The sequence below is a fragment of the Bubalus bubalis genome, chromosome 23 (assembly GCF_019923935.1).
Source record: "Bubalus bubalis isolate 160015118507 breed Murrah chromosome 23, NDDB_SH_1, whole genome shotgun sequence".
In the NCBI taxonomy this organism is placed as follows: domain Eukaryota; kingdom Metazoa; phylum Chordata; class Mammalia; order Artiodactyla; family Bovidae; genus Bubalus; species Bubalus bubalis.
In genome coordinates, this window is record NC_059179.1 from 39,580,436 (window position 1) to 39,594,586 (window position 14,151).

At 50.2% G+C, this 14,151-nt stretch overlaps 1 protein-coding gene across 3 annotated transcripts in view; it reads right to left on the minus strand.

Annotated features, from left to right (window-relative positions):
• Positions 1 to 2,916: 2,916 nt before the first annotated feature.
• RGS10 (regulator of G protein signaling 10) overlaps positions 2,917 to 14,151 on the minus strand; it is a 41,563-nt gene continuing 30,328 nt past the window's right edge. For 2 of the 3 annotated variants that reach the window (XM_025273802.3, XM_025273803.2), the window contains 2 exons: positions 3,908 to 3,979; positions 2,917 to 3,376 (listed from right to left, as the gene is read on the minus strand). In XM_025273802.3, the coding sequence (XP_025129587.3) occupies positions 3,230 to 3,376; positions 3,908 to 3,979 (219 nt within the window). In that variant the 3' untranslated portion in view covers positions 2,917 to 3,229. The remainder of the gene's footprint in view (positions 3,377 to 3,907; positions 3,980 to 14,151) is intronic. The other variant, XM_006048443.4, reaches the window with a different exon arrangement.

Here is a 14,151-nt window from a genome sequence, read left to right on the forward strand (position 1 = left end):
TTCTCTTAAAAACGGTAACAAACTCTCCTATCAATGATAGGCATCTCCTGATATCCTGGGCTAACCATACCTGAATAATAATAACACCTACATTTTAACACACCTGTGAACCCCACTGGAGCTTGAATCATCATGGCAGCTACGCGGCCCCCATTGAATCTGGGCACCCAACACAGTGGACATGAGTTGGACGTGAGTCTGAGCAAACTCCAAGAGATAGTGAAAGACAGGGAAGCCTGGCGTGCTGCAGTCCATGGTGTCACAATGAGTCAGACACGGCTTAGCGACTCAACAACAACAACCAGACACAATCTCTACCCCATAGAAGACACTATTTATTCTTTCAAAATAATTGTATTTACTTATTTATTTTTGGCTGTGCTGGGTCTTTGTTGCTGAGCTGGCTTTTCTCCAGTTGTGACAAGTGGGGGCTACTCTCTAGCTGTGGTGCACAGATTTCTCATTGCAGTGGCTTCTCCTGTTGGGGAGCATGGGGTCTAGGGTGCATAGGCTTCAGTAGCTGAGGCTCTCGGGCTCTGGAGCACAAACTCAATAGTTGTGGCTCGCGGGCTTAGTTGCTCCACAGCATGTGCGATCTTCCTAGATCAGAGATCGAACCTATGTCTCCTGCCTCAGTAGGAGGATTTTTTTTTTTTTTACCATTGAGCCACCAGGGAGGCCCCAGATGCAATTAAGGTACTAATCAATAAATGGATAAGGGAAAAGTGAAAAGCTGAGTGTGGAAGGGGACGCAGATGCCCTACACTTCCATCTCACTGTTGCAACAGCTCTAGGAAGCTGCATTCTGTACCCGCCTGGTTCTGCACTTGGAAGGGATGTAGGCAGCCAGGCAGCAGCAAGCTGGGGGAGGTGGTGTGAGTACATGCTGGTGGGAGTAAGCTGTGGTTAAACGTAAGCAGCTCCCCCTCCCACTGGGGAGCTTTTCAGGCAGCTCTTAGGCAAGAGGCTCTTCTCTTGGCAGACAGCCTTCCGGCTAACTCTAGCTGTTTCCTTTATGTGTTTCTGAAGAGATTACCACCTCAAAGGGTCTCTGAACCCAGGGGTAAAAATGTGAAAGCCGGAAAGAGGGTTCCCAGCCATCTGCAGTCTCTGGGACCTGCCCGGAACAGGTTCTCAAATAGGAGGATCAGGGTTTCCCAGGTGGCTCAGTGGGTAAAGAATTTGCCTGCAATGCAGGAGACATGGGTTTGATCCCTGGGCCGAGAAGATCCCCTGGAGGAGGAAATGGCAACTCACTCCAGTATTCTTGCCAGGGAAAGTCCATGGATAGAGAAGCCATGGGCTACAGTCCATGGATAGAGAAGCCATGGGCTACAGTCCATGGATAGAGAAGCCATGGGCTACAGTCCATGGATAGAGAAGCCATGGGCTACAGTCCATGGCGTCACAAAGAGTCGGATGCAACTGAGGCAATAACACACAAGCCACTCACTCAGCTCCACGGGGCCTTGAAATTATCCTGTCTGTGACAGTGCAGGGCCGGGGTTGGGGGGAGCGGTCTGTATCTCTGCACGTTTTTGGCTAGTAAACTGTAAGTTGAGCTAGAGAACCTATTTCTTTTTTCTTTTATTCCTTACTCTTAAAAGTACATCAGTCTGTTCTGCTTGAAGATGGACTGAATTTCCCAGATGACAGGGCCCTTGGGTGTCATTCTCAGGATGACCATCTCATTCCAGGCAGAGAGAAAACCTGTCTGGGATGACCTAGGGGAGGCAGTTAACCCCCTGTTGGGAGCTGGGGGGCGGGTGGGGGCGGGGCGGGGCGGAGATCAAGTATTTACTGTTTCTGATGAGGTTCAGCTGTGTGGTTCAGTTGGCAGCAGTCAATGGCTCCCTAAGACCCAAAAAGGAAAGACAGGGGGCATTTGACCACAGTGAAGGGACAATGAGAATCTGGGGGACTGCCCAAGTGGTCATGCGAGGAGAGGGGGGCCAGCAAGGCGACTATGCAAATGGGTTTCACCCAGAACAGAACCAGCTGATGCCCTGTTATCCCAGCGTGATGATTCAACTCAATGCCCTTCTCTCTCAAGTGTCCTGGTTTGATTGATAAATCATAGAGTCATGCTCAACAGCAGGGAGTTTTGCAAATGGAATGTCTAAGTTGGAAGGCTCTCAAGTAAGAGTCTAGTTGCTTTGTTTGTACAAACAGAAGTTTAAGGTTTGGCAAACATGCTGGAGAAGGTCTGGCAGCAGCAGATGGCAGAACAGTGAGCAGAAGGGAACCGTGCCTGACCTTGGGCTCTGCTGGAGGGGAACTTGGGCTGGCTAGGACTGCCTGGGACCATCGGACTTCACTCACAGCCTCTAGCCCAAGAGGGGGCTTCCAAAGACAGCATTTCCATCCTCTGGTTGAAGTCTCAAGCCCAGAGTTAAGAAGTCTAGCGAAGGGTAGGCACTAAGAAAAAACGGTTTCACCAGATGGGCTGTGAGAAGAGCGAACATCCCCCACCCTCCATCATCAGAAGGGGCTGGGTACCACCATCCCATTCAGCACCACCTTGCATCGCCATGGGGACCCTGAACAATCTCCCGGTTTTCTTTCTTCCTGGTTGAGATCTTGTTTCTGTCAAAATGAACTATTTATCTGTGTTACATGAAACATCACAGATTGTGGGCAAAACCAGGACAAACCCAAACCTCAGAAATAAGAGCCCTCTGATGATACTCACACACAACTCCCTGAATCTTTAGAGGCTGCAATGAATTTTCTTTTCCCAACACTGAACTTATTCTCTAGAAGTATTTAACCCAAGCAGCATCTGACAGACAAGCCCCCAGTGGCCCGAGCATGCCAGATCAACTCATTCTCTAGCTGATTCACCAGGTGAAGCCGTGGACCCGAGCGACCCACCCACGGAGGGAAGGTGAAGACGTCAAAGGGAAGATGTGGCTGTAAGTTTCACCTGGAGGCCTCACATGAAGTTTAATCAAGCCGTAAAATACTCAAGATGTCCAGTGTATAAGGACTATTTCACTTTTGTGTGTGAGACAGAACTAAAACTTCAAAGCTATTTGTGTTTTTATCTAAGATTAGCCATCATGCAAAACTTACTGGTCAAGCAGATAATAAAATACACAGATCCCATGGAAGGGTTTTTGTACATTTCAGTCCTTGCAGATAACAAAGCCATTATGCACCCTGCATGGTCCTGAGAGTGAGTTCCTTCAATTCTGAAAGCTGCCAGTCCTTCCGGCGCCTGGAGGGCTCATGTGTTATAAATTCTCGAAGCTCTTTTAGCTGCAGTCTGGGCATCTGGTGACTCTTCGTCCTCTTCCTCGGTCCGCTTGTGTTTTAAGAACAAGTCAGACTTTAAGAAGCGGCTGTAACTGTCATACTTCATGAGGTTGAAGATCTAAGGGGAAAAGGAAAATTATAAATCATTTAATTTTTATTAAATACCTATCATGTGCTGGGGCTTTCCAGGTGGCACAGTGGCAAAGAACCCTCCTGCCGATGCAGGAGATGCAGGAGACAAGGGTTTGATCTCTGGGTCGGGGAGATCCCCTGAAGAAGGAACTGGCAACCCACTCCAGTATTCTTGCCTGGAAAATTCTAAAGACAGAGGAGCCTATAAGGGCTACAGTCCATGGGGTGACAAAGAGTTGGACATAAATGAACGACTGAACATGAGCACGATCGTGTGCCAAGGAACGCACATGCATGCCAAACACCCAAGGAAAGCTAAAGTAAGTCTTGTGGTAGACCAGGTAGATTTCCTGGATGTTTAGGGTCATTATGAAATTATCTCAATGGAATATAAGAGCTTAAAGAGCACAAGCAAATCTATATTTTTCATGGAAGTCTAGATTCACACAACATTGATGCATACCCTTGGATCAAGAGGTACTTTAAGAATCACCACTTAAAAAAAAAATAGAATTACCACTGTATTCGGGTTAGATATTACAGGGATGTAGGTCTCCGGGAACTTGAGGTAGCAGAAGAGAAGCCATATCTGTAGAGACGATGAAATAAAGGCCCCTATCATATCAGACGATGCTAATATTTAGACCCCCGTAAGTCTGGCAACCAAGGTCTTACACAACCCTATTATTACACCAAGAAACAAAATGGGGCTTATTCAGTGCAGGGCAGAGAAGTGGAATGACAAGCTCAGGCAGGAGGGGCTTTGGGAACAGGCCCTAATTAAAGAAAATAGCAGTCAGCTGCAGGACGCAGACACCTGCTCGCTCACACAGGCCCAGGAGCGCCTCTCTGGGAAAGCAGTCATTCTAATGCACACTTGCCAGCTGCGAGGGGAGGACCCCCGACGGATTAGAGGACTGCCGCCTGCTGCACCCCAAGTTCACAAAGAGTCCCCCCCCCTTCTCAGCCAGAGTCCCTGTTTCCAACATCCTCCCCCAGCGCCTCCCCATGCTTTGCTGCAGTCCTTCCTTGCCCTGCCAAGGGGTGGGAACAGGGGAAACAAAAGGAAGCACTTTCTGGCTGTCGAGGGACAGTCTCTTATTTTGAGAAGTTTCTCTCCATCTCAGACCTTCCCACTGGACTCGCAGGACATTGCGCAGACTGAAAATTCACACCACGCAACCTGGCACCTTCACTGACGGCACCGCCATGGGCTCGACAAACAGAAAGTTCCAGGGGCGTCTAGAAAGACGCTCGCTGCCAGGCGGGGTCACCAAGTGGGTGGTAAAACATCTTTTAAATCCACCCTCTCACAACAGGCACATAAACTGCTTTGCAAATGAAACGCCTGATGGTGTCCACGGACTCGGGACATCTGGCTGGGGGCTGGGAGAACTGGAACTTGGGCTTGACACCTTCGTTTTCCCAAGACGGCTCCAATCACGGGAGGACCGCCTGCATCGTTTTGCTCTCAGCCGGGGTTTGGGTTTTCCTAAAACTCTTGAACTGCTGTTTGCCCTTCTGTGAGTGCCCTTCCAGTCTGGTCAACCTGCTCACAAGGAGCACGCCTCCAAAGACCCCTACCTTGCGCCTCTCCAGAGTGGGCCTCTATTTTGTAGCAATCTTATCATCTTAGACTGCTTCGATAAGGTTCGGAGAAAGTATTCATTAAAGCCCCAAACCTCCCAGAAAATCCAAAAATCATAGGTGGGGGTGAGGCAGGAGATGCGAAATGCCAGTAGCATGCCGTGTGGGTGTGTTACCATCCCTCATCACCACCTGCATTATTCAGCCCTTCCAGGCACAAGAACCCCCACAGGGGACTTTGAGATGCCCATCCAGTTCACCGTTTGAAATGATGCTCGAAGTCTGACTAATGAAACCAGGCTCGTGAGTGCCCCCGACCCGGGGAACCAAGCCGCCACCCCCTCCTCCAACCAGGCCCGCAGCAGATGGGACCCAGCACCACCAGCAGGATGCGGTTCGACCCAAGTGTCTCGTCTGAGTCTCTGCGTGTGGGAGTGGTGCATCCTGTTTGCCTGCTGCGGCTCTTCGAGAAAAGAAGAAGAAAGGCCGGGGCTGGAGGCGCCTGGCCCGAGGTGAGGGGGGAGGGGAGGGGAGGTGGTTCCAGCAGAGGGGCTGAACCTCCCGGAGATGCTTGGCTCTCCTTCGGCACACTTGGAGCCAGCAAGCTCAGGGGGAGGAGGCTACGAACTATTTAACAAGAGCGCAAGGACCACTCCCTGCCGTGGGCGGGTGTGAGGTGCCCGTGGAGGCCCTCGAGCTGGGGTTTCCCTCTTCAGGAGCCCTCGCCTGCCTCCTGGTGAAACTGAGTCACCCAGTAGCAGCTGGAGGCATCAGACTGGGACAGATTTGAAGAAGGAAAGGGATGTGGCTACCAAGAGCCTCATTTTCTGGGGATAGGAACTGCCTGGGATCTCTGGCGGGGTCTTCACTGCCACCAGCAAAGGGTCTCCTGGGCCCTGGCCTTGGAGTTCATGGCAATAGGCAGCTTTAACCCAGGGCCTTTCAAGGGTACTCAGCAATGACTTAGAGACTGTCCTAAAAATCTCTTTCAAGAAAGTGACCAAAGACCAGGTACCCCGTTGCTGACCACAGCAGCCTTCATCACAGGGCACATGGTCATAATGGAGGTTCACCCAGTGAATAAACGGGGCCCATCCACTGAGCAACGACAGAAGGGCTGGTGAAACAATTCAAGGTGCACCAATCCCAGTAAAAGCGCCTTCAAACCACATGCCAGGCAGTGCGTGGGGCATGCTCTCTGATCTCCACTGAACCCCCGAGGACCCCACACACACAAGGGAAAGAACCGAGCCCAGGAGGTTTGTTGCTTTGCCCCAGTGGCTGGTATATTGTCTGCTCAGCTGCCATGACGAGTACCAACAACTGGGTGACTTGAAAAGCAGAAATTTCCTTTCCTGGGGCTCTGAAGGCTGGAGGTCCAAGATCAAGGTGATTGCACGGCTGGTTTCTCCCGAAGACTCTGTCCTTGGCTTGTAGGTGGCCGTCTTCCCCAGCGTCTTCATCTGGTCTCTCCTCTGTGTATGTTTATGTCCTAATCTCCTCTCCTTATAAGGACACTGGTCAGATTGAATTAGGACCCACCCCAAGGACCTCATTTAATCACCTCTTTGAAGACCCCCATCTCCAACTAGTCACACTCTGAGGTCCTGGAGCGTAGGAGTCTGACATCTGAATTTGAGGAGGGGACACAATTCAGCCTGTGACAGTGAGCAAAAGAGGCTGGCAGGATGCAAACACTGGCTGTCCAGCTCTCAAGCCCACACGCCTACCTTTGGGCCATCCCACCACTCATATGGCAGAGTGAGAGGTGGTCACTAAAAACGGAGATTGTGTGTCAAGTGACTGAACACCGAATGTTTAAAGTTCACTAAAACTGAAAACAATGACCCCAAGTACATTCTCTAATGTGTTAGCTTGTGTATTTAAGTGGGAAATAAACGTCCCCAAAGGTCAGTAGAGGAGGTTGAACAGCGTGTCCCCCAAATTGACATCCACCTGGAACCTCAGAATGTGACTTTATTTGGGAACAGGGTTAGCTGAGGATCTCAGGATGACGTCATCCTGGTTTAGGGTGGGCCCTAAATCCAAGGGAGCTTTCTCTGTGGCTCAGACAATAAAGCATTTGCCTCCAGTACAAGAGACCTGGGTTCAATCCCTAGCTCGGGAAGATCCCCTGGAGGAGGGCATGGGAACCCACTCCAGTATCCTTGCCTGGAGAATCCCATGGACAGAGGAGCCTGGCAGGCTATAGTCCATGAGGTAGCAAAGAGTCAGACACAATTGAACAACTTTTCACTTCACTAAAAATCCAAGGAGTGATGTCCTTATAAGAAAAAAAGAGCACACAGAGAGACATACAACCAGAAGCAGCCCATGCGAAGACAGAGGCTGGAGGGATGCAGCTATAAGCCAGGGACACCAAGGATTGCCAGGAGCCACCAGGAGCTGGAAGAGATAAGAATACAATCTCCCCTCCAACTTTCAGAGGGACCACGGCCCTGCCTGACACTCAGGTTTCAGACTCTGGCCTCCTGAGCTGTGAGAGAGGAAAAAAACACCTATTTTCTTAAGCCACTTAGTTTGCAATCATCTGTTACGACAGCTCTTGGAAATGAACACAGGTAAATTATTGACTTCTCCTCACTCCTGCTTGAGAGCAGAAAATGAGATGGCCCTTAGGGGTTCCAGAAGGCTCCACAAAACCAGGACTCTCTGATGGGAGAACTGGACTCACCAGGGCTGGACTGTGGTCATCAGCCTGACCATGCACCTCGAGTTGTCTGCAGGGAAGCGAAAGAAGAAGGTGGAGACCCAGGTGGGCTGGGACTATGGGCAGTGGACCATAGACCAAGGGAGCAGAGCTCTAACTAACGCAGACAGCCTTTGGGGGAGACAGGCAGCCGACCAAGCAGAAAACCCAAGTTGGCAGCAAAGTTGCGTTTGTACCTTTTTTTTTTTTTCTTGCCAACACAGCTGTGTCCGCCCAGGTTTCAGATTTCAGCAGCCCCACATCTGGGAGCTACATACCAGGACTGTAAATCGCTTAGTGTCTTGGCCTTGGGATCCAACCCTTAGTCTGCTGGATGTAGGACTCGAGTGAAAATCAAGAAGGGAGGCTTCCTGTCGCGAGGGTCCCCAACTCAAGGTTGATACACAGCAAGGCGCCCCACCTTCCCCAGACCCCAGACAGCGCAACTAATTAGGATTTGCCTTTCCGTGACGGAAAATATCCATGAGGGGCTGTGATTTGAGACTGTTTTGTCTGCTGCTCTGGAAAGGATTCCCTCATGGACACACACTCAGTCGTATAGAGAATGAGACGCTTAACCAGCTTTGAGGGCCCATCTGTGGAAGCTTCATCCCTGTCTCGATCAAGTACATTGCAAGCCTAATAAATCTTCTAACCCATCTTAGAAGACAAGACGGCAGTCCAGTGGTTTGGACTCTGCATTTCCACTGCAAGAGGCATGAGTTCCATCCCTGGTCTGGTGGGGAGCTGAGACCCCGCATGCCATGCGACATGGTCCCCCCCCAAAAAACAAAAAACACAAGGACATTAAAGACCTAAACTAAACACATACACTGCAAAGCCTTCCACCAATGTAATTTCAACTGGGTACCAAGAGGAAAAAACATGAAACCTTTCCTGCAACAGAAGATTTTATTAATGGGATTTCATATTTGCTTCAAGCACTTGATTTAGTTTTGATGTAAAAATGATTGCAAAAGTGCACAAGTGTCCACAAATTGCAGTTCTAGAATGTAATTGCACACGTAGACTACATATAAACTTTCACATGACGCAAATAGATGCAAAGTGTGGAGAAAGCCAGCCCTCATGCAAGGATCAGCTGGGTGCTGTAGAGGCTCCTGGGGCAGAGGCACAGCTGGGGACACCCCCACCGCTGGGTCAAAGACCACCTTCCCCTCTGGTGAAGGGGGGATGGGAGAGGAGGCCGAGGGCAGCTGGCGGAGAGCGGGAGAGGAGACAAAGCTCAGGTTGGCCCCGGTCCCAAAGTCTCAGGGAAGGCCACAGAGAAGGTTCCATCACCTGGATGTTGCTCCTGCTTCTGGAACGGGCCCCCTTAGAGGTGGACCATGTGCCCAGGTGAGGTCAGAACTCCAGAGAGAGGCCGAACACAGATGGAGACAGCGGCCCCTGCCCCAGGTAAAATCCCCTTGCAGGCCCATGGGGGCTGGGGTAGGGAGGAGGTGGCCATCCACTTGTTCCTGAAGTCCCTAATCCTCAAATCCAAAGCTGAAAGGACACACCTTCTGCGTGGGGTGAAGGTGTTTTATCCTTGCCTTTTGCCATCATGGAGAGAATTCAGAGCTATACTGGTACCCCTCCCCCCCCTCTTCTTCCCTTAAACACTATTTTAAAGTTGATGAAAAAAAAAAAGGTATTTCAAATGCTGTCCTTCCTGCCCCACCCTCAGAAGCCAAAGGGCTGTGGCAAACGCCAGGATCCAACGCTCCTTGCATTTGAGTGGAAACCCACAAACTGCTCTTTCTGGCTGTGCCCGTTGGAACATGCCATTTTCTGGACTGGGCTTGATCTTTGGGAGCAAAGGTCAGCTGGCACCAAGACCGAGGTGCCCAGGAACCCCTGCTCCAGCCACCATCACAGACTACCAGCTGCTCCAGCCCTTCTTACTGAGGCCGACAAAGGAAGCGATTCTTAATTCTTGGGGTCTGGGGAAATTCAAAGAAACGACACTGCTAAAAAAAAAAAAAAAGAAGAGGTCTGGTGCTTGGTTCCTTTCTCTGTCAAGGATGTGGCTGGGAGCATTGACATCTCACTGAAGTCTTTCTTTTTTTTTTAAACATCAGAGGTTGAGGACTTCCTTTTCAGTGGAAAAAACCTGCCTCCACTCTGTCCTCCCCAGACCAGACTTAGCATGCATCAGCCCTGAAGCCTGAGGGCCTCCTGGAAAGCCTCAAAATCTGCCGTAAGTGTAGGCATTGGGGTTCCTACGATTTGTGGAAGGAGAAAGAGCACCCCTGCCCCCTCAAACCTGCAGCCTTCTCTTTCGTGGTCCCATGAGCAAGGACCTTCCCTCTTCTCCAATTTCCTTGCTGTCCTAGGGAACCCATCATTTTACACTGTGGAATTCAACCCAGAAGCTTCAGAGCAAGACAGGCGTGTAAACGGGTGCCCAGCAACTTATGGAGCAGAATTCTGTTCTAAATCTTTCATCTGCCACAACCTCAAGTCACTGAGCAGATTTCTAAGTGCTCCATTTTCAAATGTTCAGGGTCTGGAGGGATACACAACATGAGGCAGAAAGTGAGAGTGAAGAGGCAGGAACTGGGGAATTTTAGCTTTTCATGTCATCTTCTGGATGGTGACATTTTCTCTTCTTAATCTTAACAATGCACATAGTAATTTTACAGTTGTTGTTCAGTCGCTCAGTCGTGTCCAGCTCTTTGTGACCCCATGGACTGCAGCACGCCAGGCTTCCCTGTCCTTTACCATTTCCCTGAGTTTTCTCAAACTCATGTCCATTGAGTCGATGATACCATCCAACCATCTCATCCTCTGTCACCCTCTTCTCCTCTTGCCTTCAATCTTTCCCAGCAGCAGGGTCTTTTTCCAATGAGTCAGCTCTTGCTTTTTTTTTGCAATTAAAAATAACTTAAAAAATTAACTTGTCCAGGGGACTTCCCTGGTGCTCCAGTGGTTAAGACTCCAAGCTTCCACTACAGGGGGCATGGGTTTGATCCCTGGTCAGGGAACTAGGATTCCACATGCCATGTGGGGTGCAGCCAAAAACGAAATTGACTTGTCCAGAATCCTGGGCGAGCCAGTGACAAGATGTGCTCGTGGCTAGTGGGGACTTAGTGGGTTCCTCTGCTGGCCTTCCTCCCTGGGGCTCCGGCCAAGTGGGCGAGCAGGACGCCTAGCTGTCAGGGCCAGCACAGACAGGCACCGTCACTTCTCGTACAAAGAAAAGCATGTTAGGCTGCTATGACCAGTTTAATCCCTTTAGGTTGTAGGTGATTCTCAGTGCCTCAGTGACTGCTGGGAATGTTCTAGAATTAGCCAGGGCTGGAGGTACAGGATAGGACGACTGAGCAAGGAAGGCCAAGGGGGAGAAAAGAGAAGAAGGTAAGCGTGTTGGTTGGTCTTTGAATGCCAAAGACCATGCCGCTGTACCAGCCCGCAGGAAGGGAAGAAGGCGGCAGAGGCCAGAAAGAGAACTGTGAGAATAAACACCACGGCTTCCCACGGAGCTCGGGCCTCACAGGGCAACCGTGTGGCAGCAAGAGTCCAGCTGAACGAGAAGCGCTGGGTTCTTGCCCCTTTTCCACTCTTCCAGCTCTGGGAGCTCGGGCTAGCCAGGTCACCACCCCCTCTAGGGAACTTTCTCCCATAAACTAGGTGCCAGGTCCCACCTTCCCCAAGACCACTTGAGAGTCAGATGAGATGCACACACGGAGGCACTGTGTTAACTGTGAAGAAGTGCAGCCTGAGTGTTTTCCCAGGACTCACTAAAGTGTAGAAAACTGCCATATACATTATTTGTTGCTTTTTTTTAATAAAAGGGGGGGTCCTGAGGCTCAGTGAGGGTAAGCCACATGAATTCTGCTACATTTCTGAAAGCCACACTAAGCCAGGATTTCTGCTTCTCTGGTGGCTCAGATGGTAAAGAATCTGCCTGAAATACAGGAGACACAGATTCGATCCCTCAGTTGGGAAGAACCTCTGGAGAAGGGAATTGCTACCCACTCCAGTATTCTTGTCTGGAGAATCCCACGGACAGAGGAGCCTGGCAGGCTACAGTCCATGGGGTCGCACAGAGTCGGTCATGACTGAGCGACTAATACTTTCAATACTTTTCTCCACCTCAGCACCACTGACATTTTGAACCGGATACATCTGCATTGGGGGTGGGGGGTGGGGGGTCTGCCCTGTGCACTGCAGAGTGTTTCACAGCATGCTGGCCTCTACCCATTAGGTGCCAGGAGCACGCCCACTCCACTTGTGACAACCAAAAATGTCTCCAGACACGGCCCATTCCCAGAGGGGCAAAACCACCCCCAGTTAAGAACTGCTGCTGAAGGCAATTTAAAGGACACACACACAGTTAACACGTAGGCAGTTAACACTTACGGACTGCATACCAGCCTCTGCACTAGGTTAGCACTTCACAGACATGAGTGCATTTCATCCTCACAACTGCCTTATCATAATCCGCATTTCACAAACAAGGAAACTGAAGCTCAGAGAAGGATGGCATCTTGCCCAAAGTTTCACAGCTGCTAAATGCTCACATCAAAGAAAAGAGAGACACGTCGGGTCTAAGGGCACAAGGTTGTGGCCATCAGGGAGCGACTTTTTAACACGGGTCCTTGAAGGCTCGTGGACTGCCTCGCGGCGGAGCCTGGAGGGGCAGCCATGTTTGCCAAGAGCCCTGAGTTACCGATGAGGCCACAGAAGCCACACCAGGAAGCAGGACCCAGTTGGGGGGCGGGGGGATGAGGCTGTCCTGGATCATAAGCTCGTACTTCCCCTCCTGCCTAACCTAACATACAGTGATGATGACATGAGTGTGAGCTCGCTGTCCAGGAAGTGATGGGCAGGGAGTGGGGAGCGAGGTGGCTGGGAGTCAGGCCACTGGGTACAGAGATGAGCCATGGTCAGAAGACTGTGGGTGCGCAACTGACTTTCTAGTAGCAGAGATGGCTCTGCACTGAGTCATCTGCGTTCCCTTGCCGCCCAACCCCGCCCCCGACCCCGATGAAGGACGGAAGCAGCTGGCATCAGGGGTCAGAGCCAAGGGCCCTGGCTTTCAAGAGGACCAAACCTTATGAGCCCAGCTGGCACATAGTCACCATTGAAATTAAACTGGTTCCCTCAGGGCCTAACCCCAGCCAGTCCCTCCCAACTTAGCTTCTTCTATCTCCCTCCTTCCCCTCCAGCCACACTGACCTCTTCCAACACACCCAGTGGATTCCTGCCCCAGGGTCTTTGCATGTGCCACTGGCTCTTGCTGGAAGGTCCTGCCCCGGGCTTCTCACCTGGCTCCCCCTTCTGCCACTCGGATCTTCAAGGAGTACTCCCTGATCACTAGACCCCTCTCGGTCACTCTCAGTCCCATTGCCTGTTGTATTTCCTATCCTCGTGGTTAGTCAGATGCTGATTTCCTCACTGCACTCACAGTTCCAAGCACAGTCCCCGGTACATAGTAGGCCCCCCACCAATATTAATAGCATAAAGGAATGAAAGAAAAAACAACTTCACACACCAGCAAACCAACTAGAACCAAAATAGACCTCCCAGGGGAAATTTTTTTTTTTTTTTTAATGTGGACCATTTTTAAAGTCTTTATTGAACTTGTTACAATATTGCTTCTGGGGTTTTTTTGTGTGGTTTTTTTTTTTTAATATTTTGTGTTTTTGGTCCCTAGGCATGTAAGATCTTAGCTCCCTGACCAGGGGTCAAACCTGCACCCCTTGCTTTGGAAGGTGCAGTCTTAACCACTGCACCACCAGGGAAGTCCCCCAGGGGAATTCTGAAGAATAAAAAGTCGCTGCAGTGAACTGCAATTCATTGAAGAAATCAACTCTTTGTAAGATCATATCCTCCCCATTCCAGATTCCTGAAACTTAACTTTATCCAACAACAGCCTTTGACTATAGGCTGAAGTTGCCAAGGATGCTCCCAGTACTACTCTTGCCTCTCCTGGCCTTACCAGCGCACGCTTGGCAACACAACTGGGCCCCATCAGCAGAGGAAAATTAAATCAGAGAACAGTCTCTCCAATGACAAATTTTCTAGATAACAAAGTTTTAAGCCTCCACACTTCTCTTAAGATATCATTTTAATAAGTATGCAATTCTTATTAAAACATCTAACATGCTCTACAGTAACTATGCTGACCACAGTATAAGTTTTGCTTGAAATTTTAGGGTCATTAGGATCACTAAGTGCATCACCATCCTGCAGTACTGGGATGCCCCCAGTGTGGTGTGTGGGACTGTGGTCCCCCACCCTTGGTGGTTCCCAATCACTGTGCTATGGTTTTGTGTTTTTAGTATCGTTTTTCTGCCTCCTCCTTGGCTGTTAGCCATTGCTTCTTGCAGCTCCTCACTCCACAGCCTCTACCAGCACTTCAAATAGGCTGTGAACTGAAAAACCAAAATGTGTTAGAACTGTGTGTAAACCAAGAATAATAGGACCTGAGCAAAGACCCAAGAAGCTCTCCT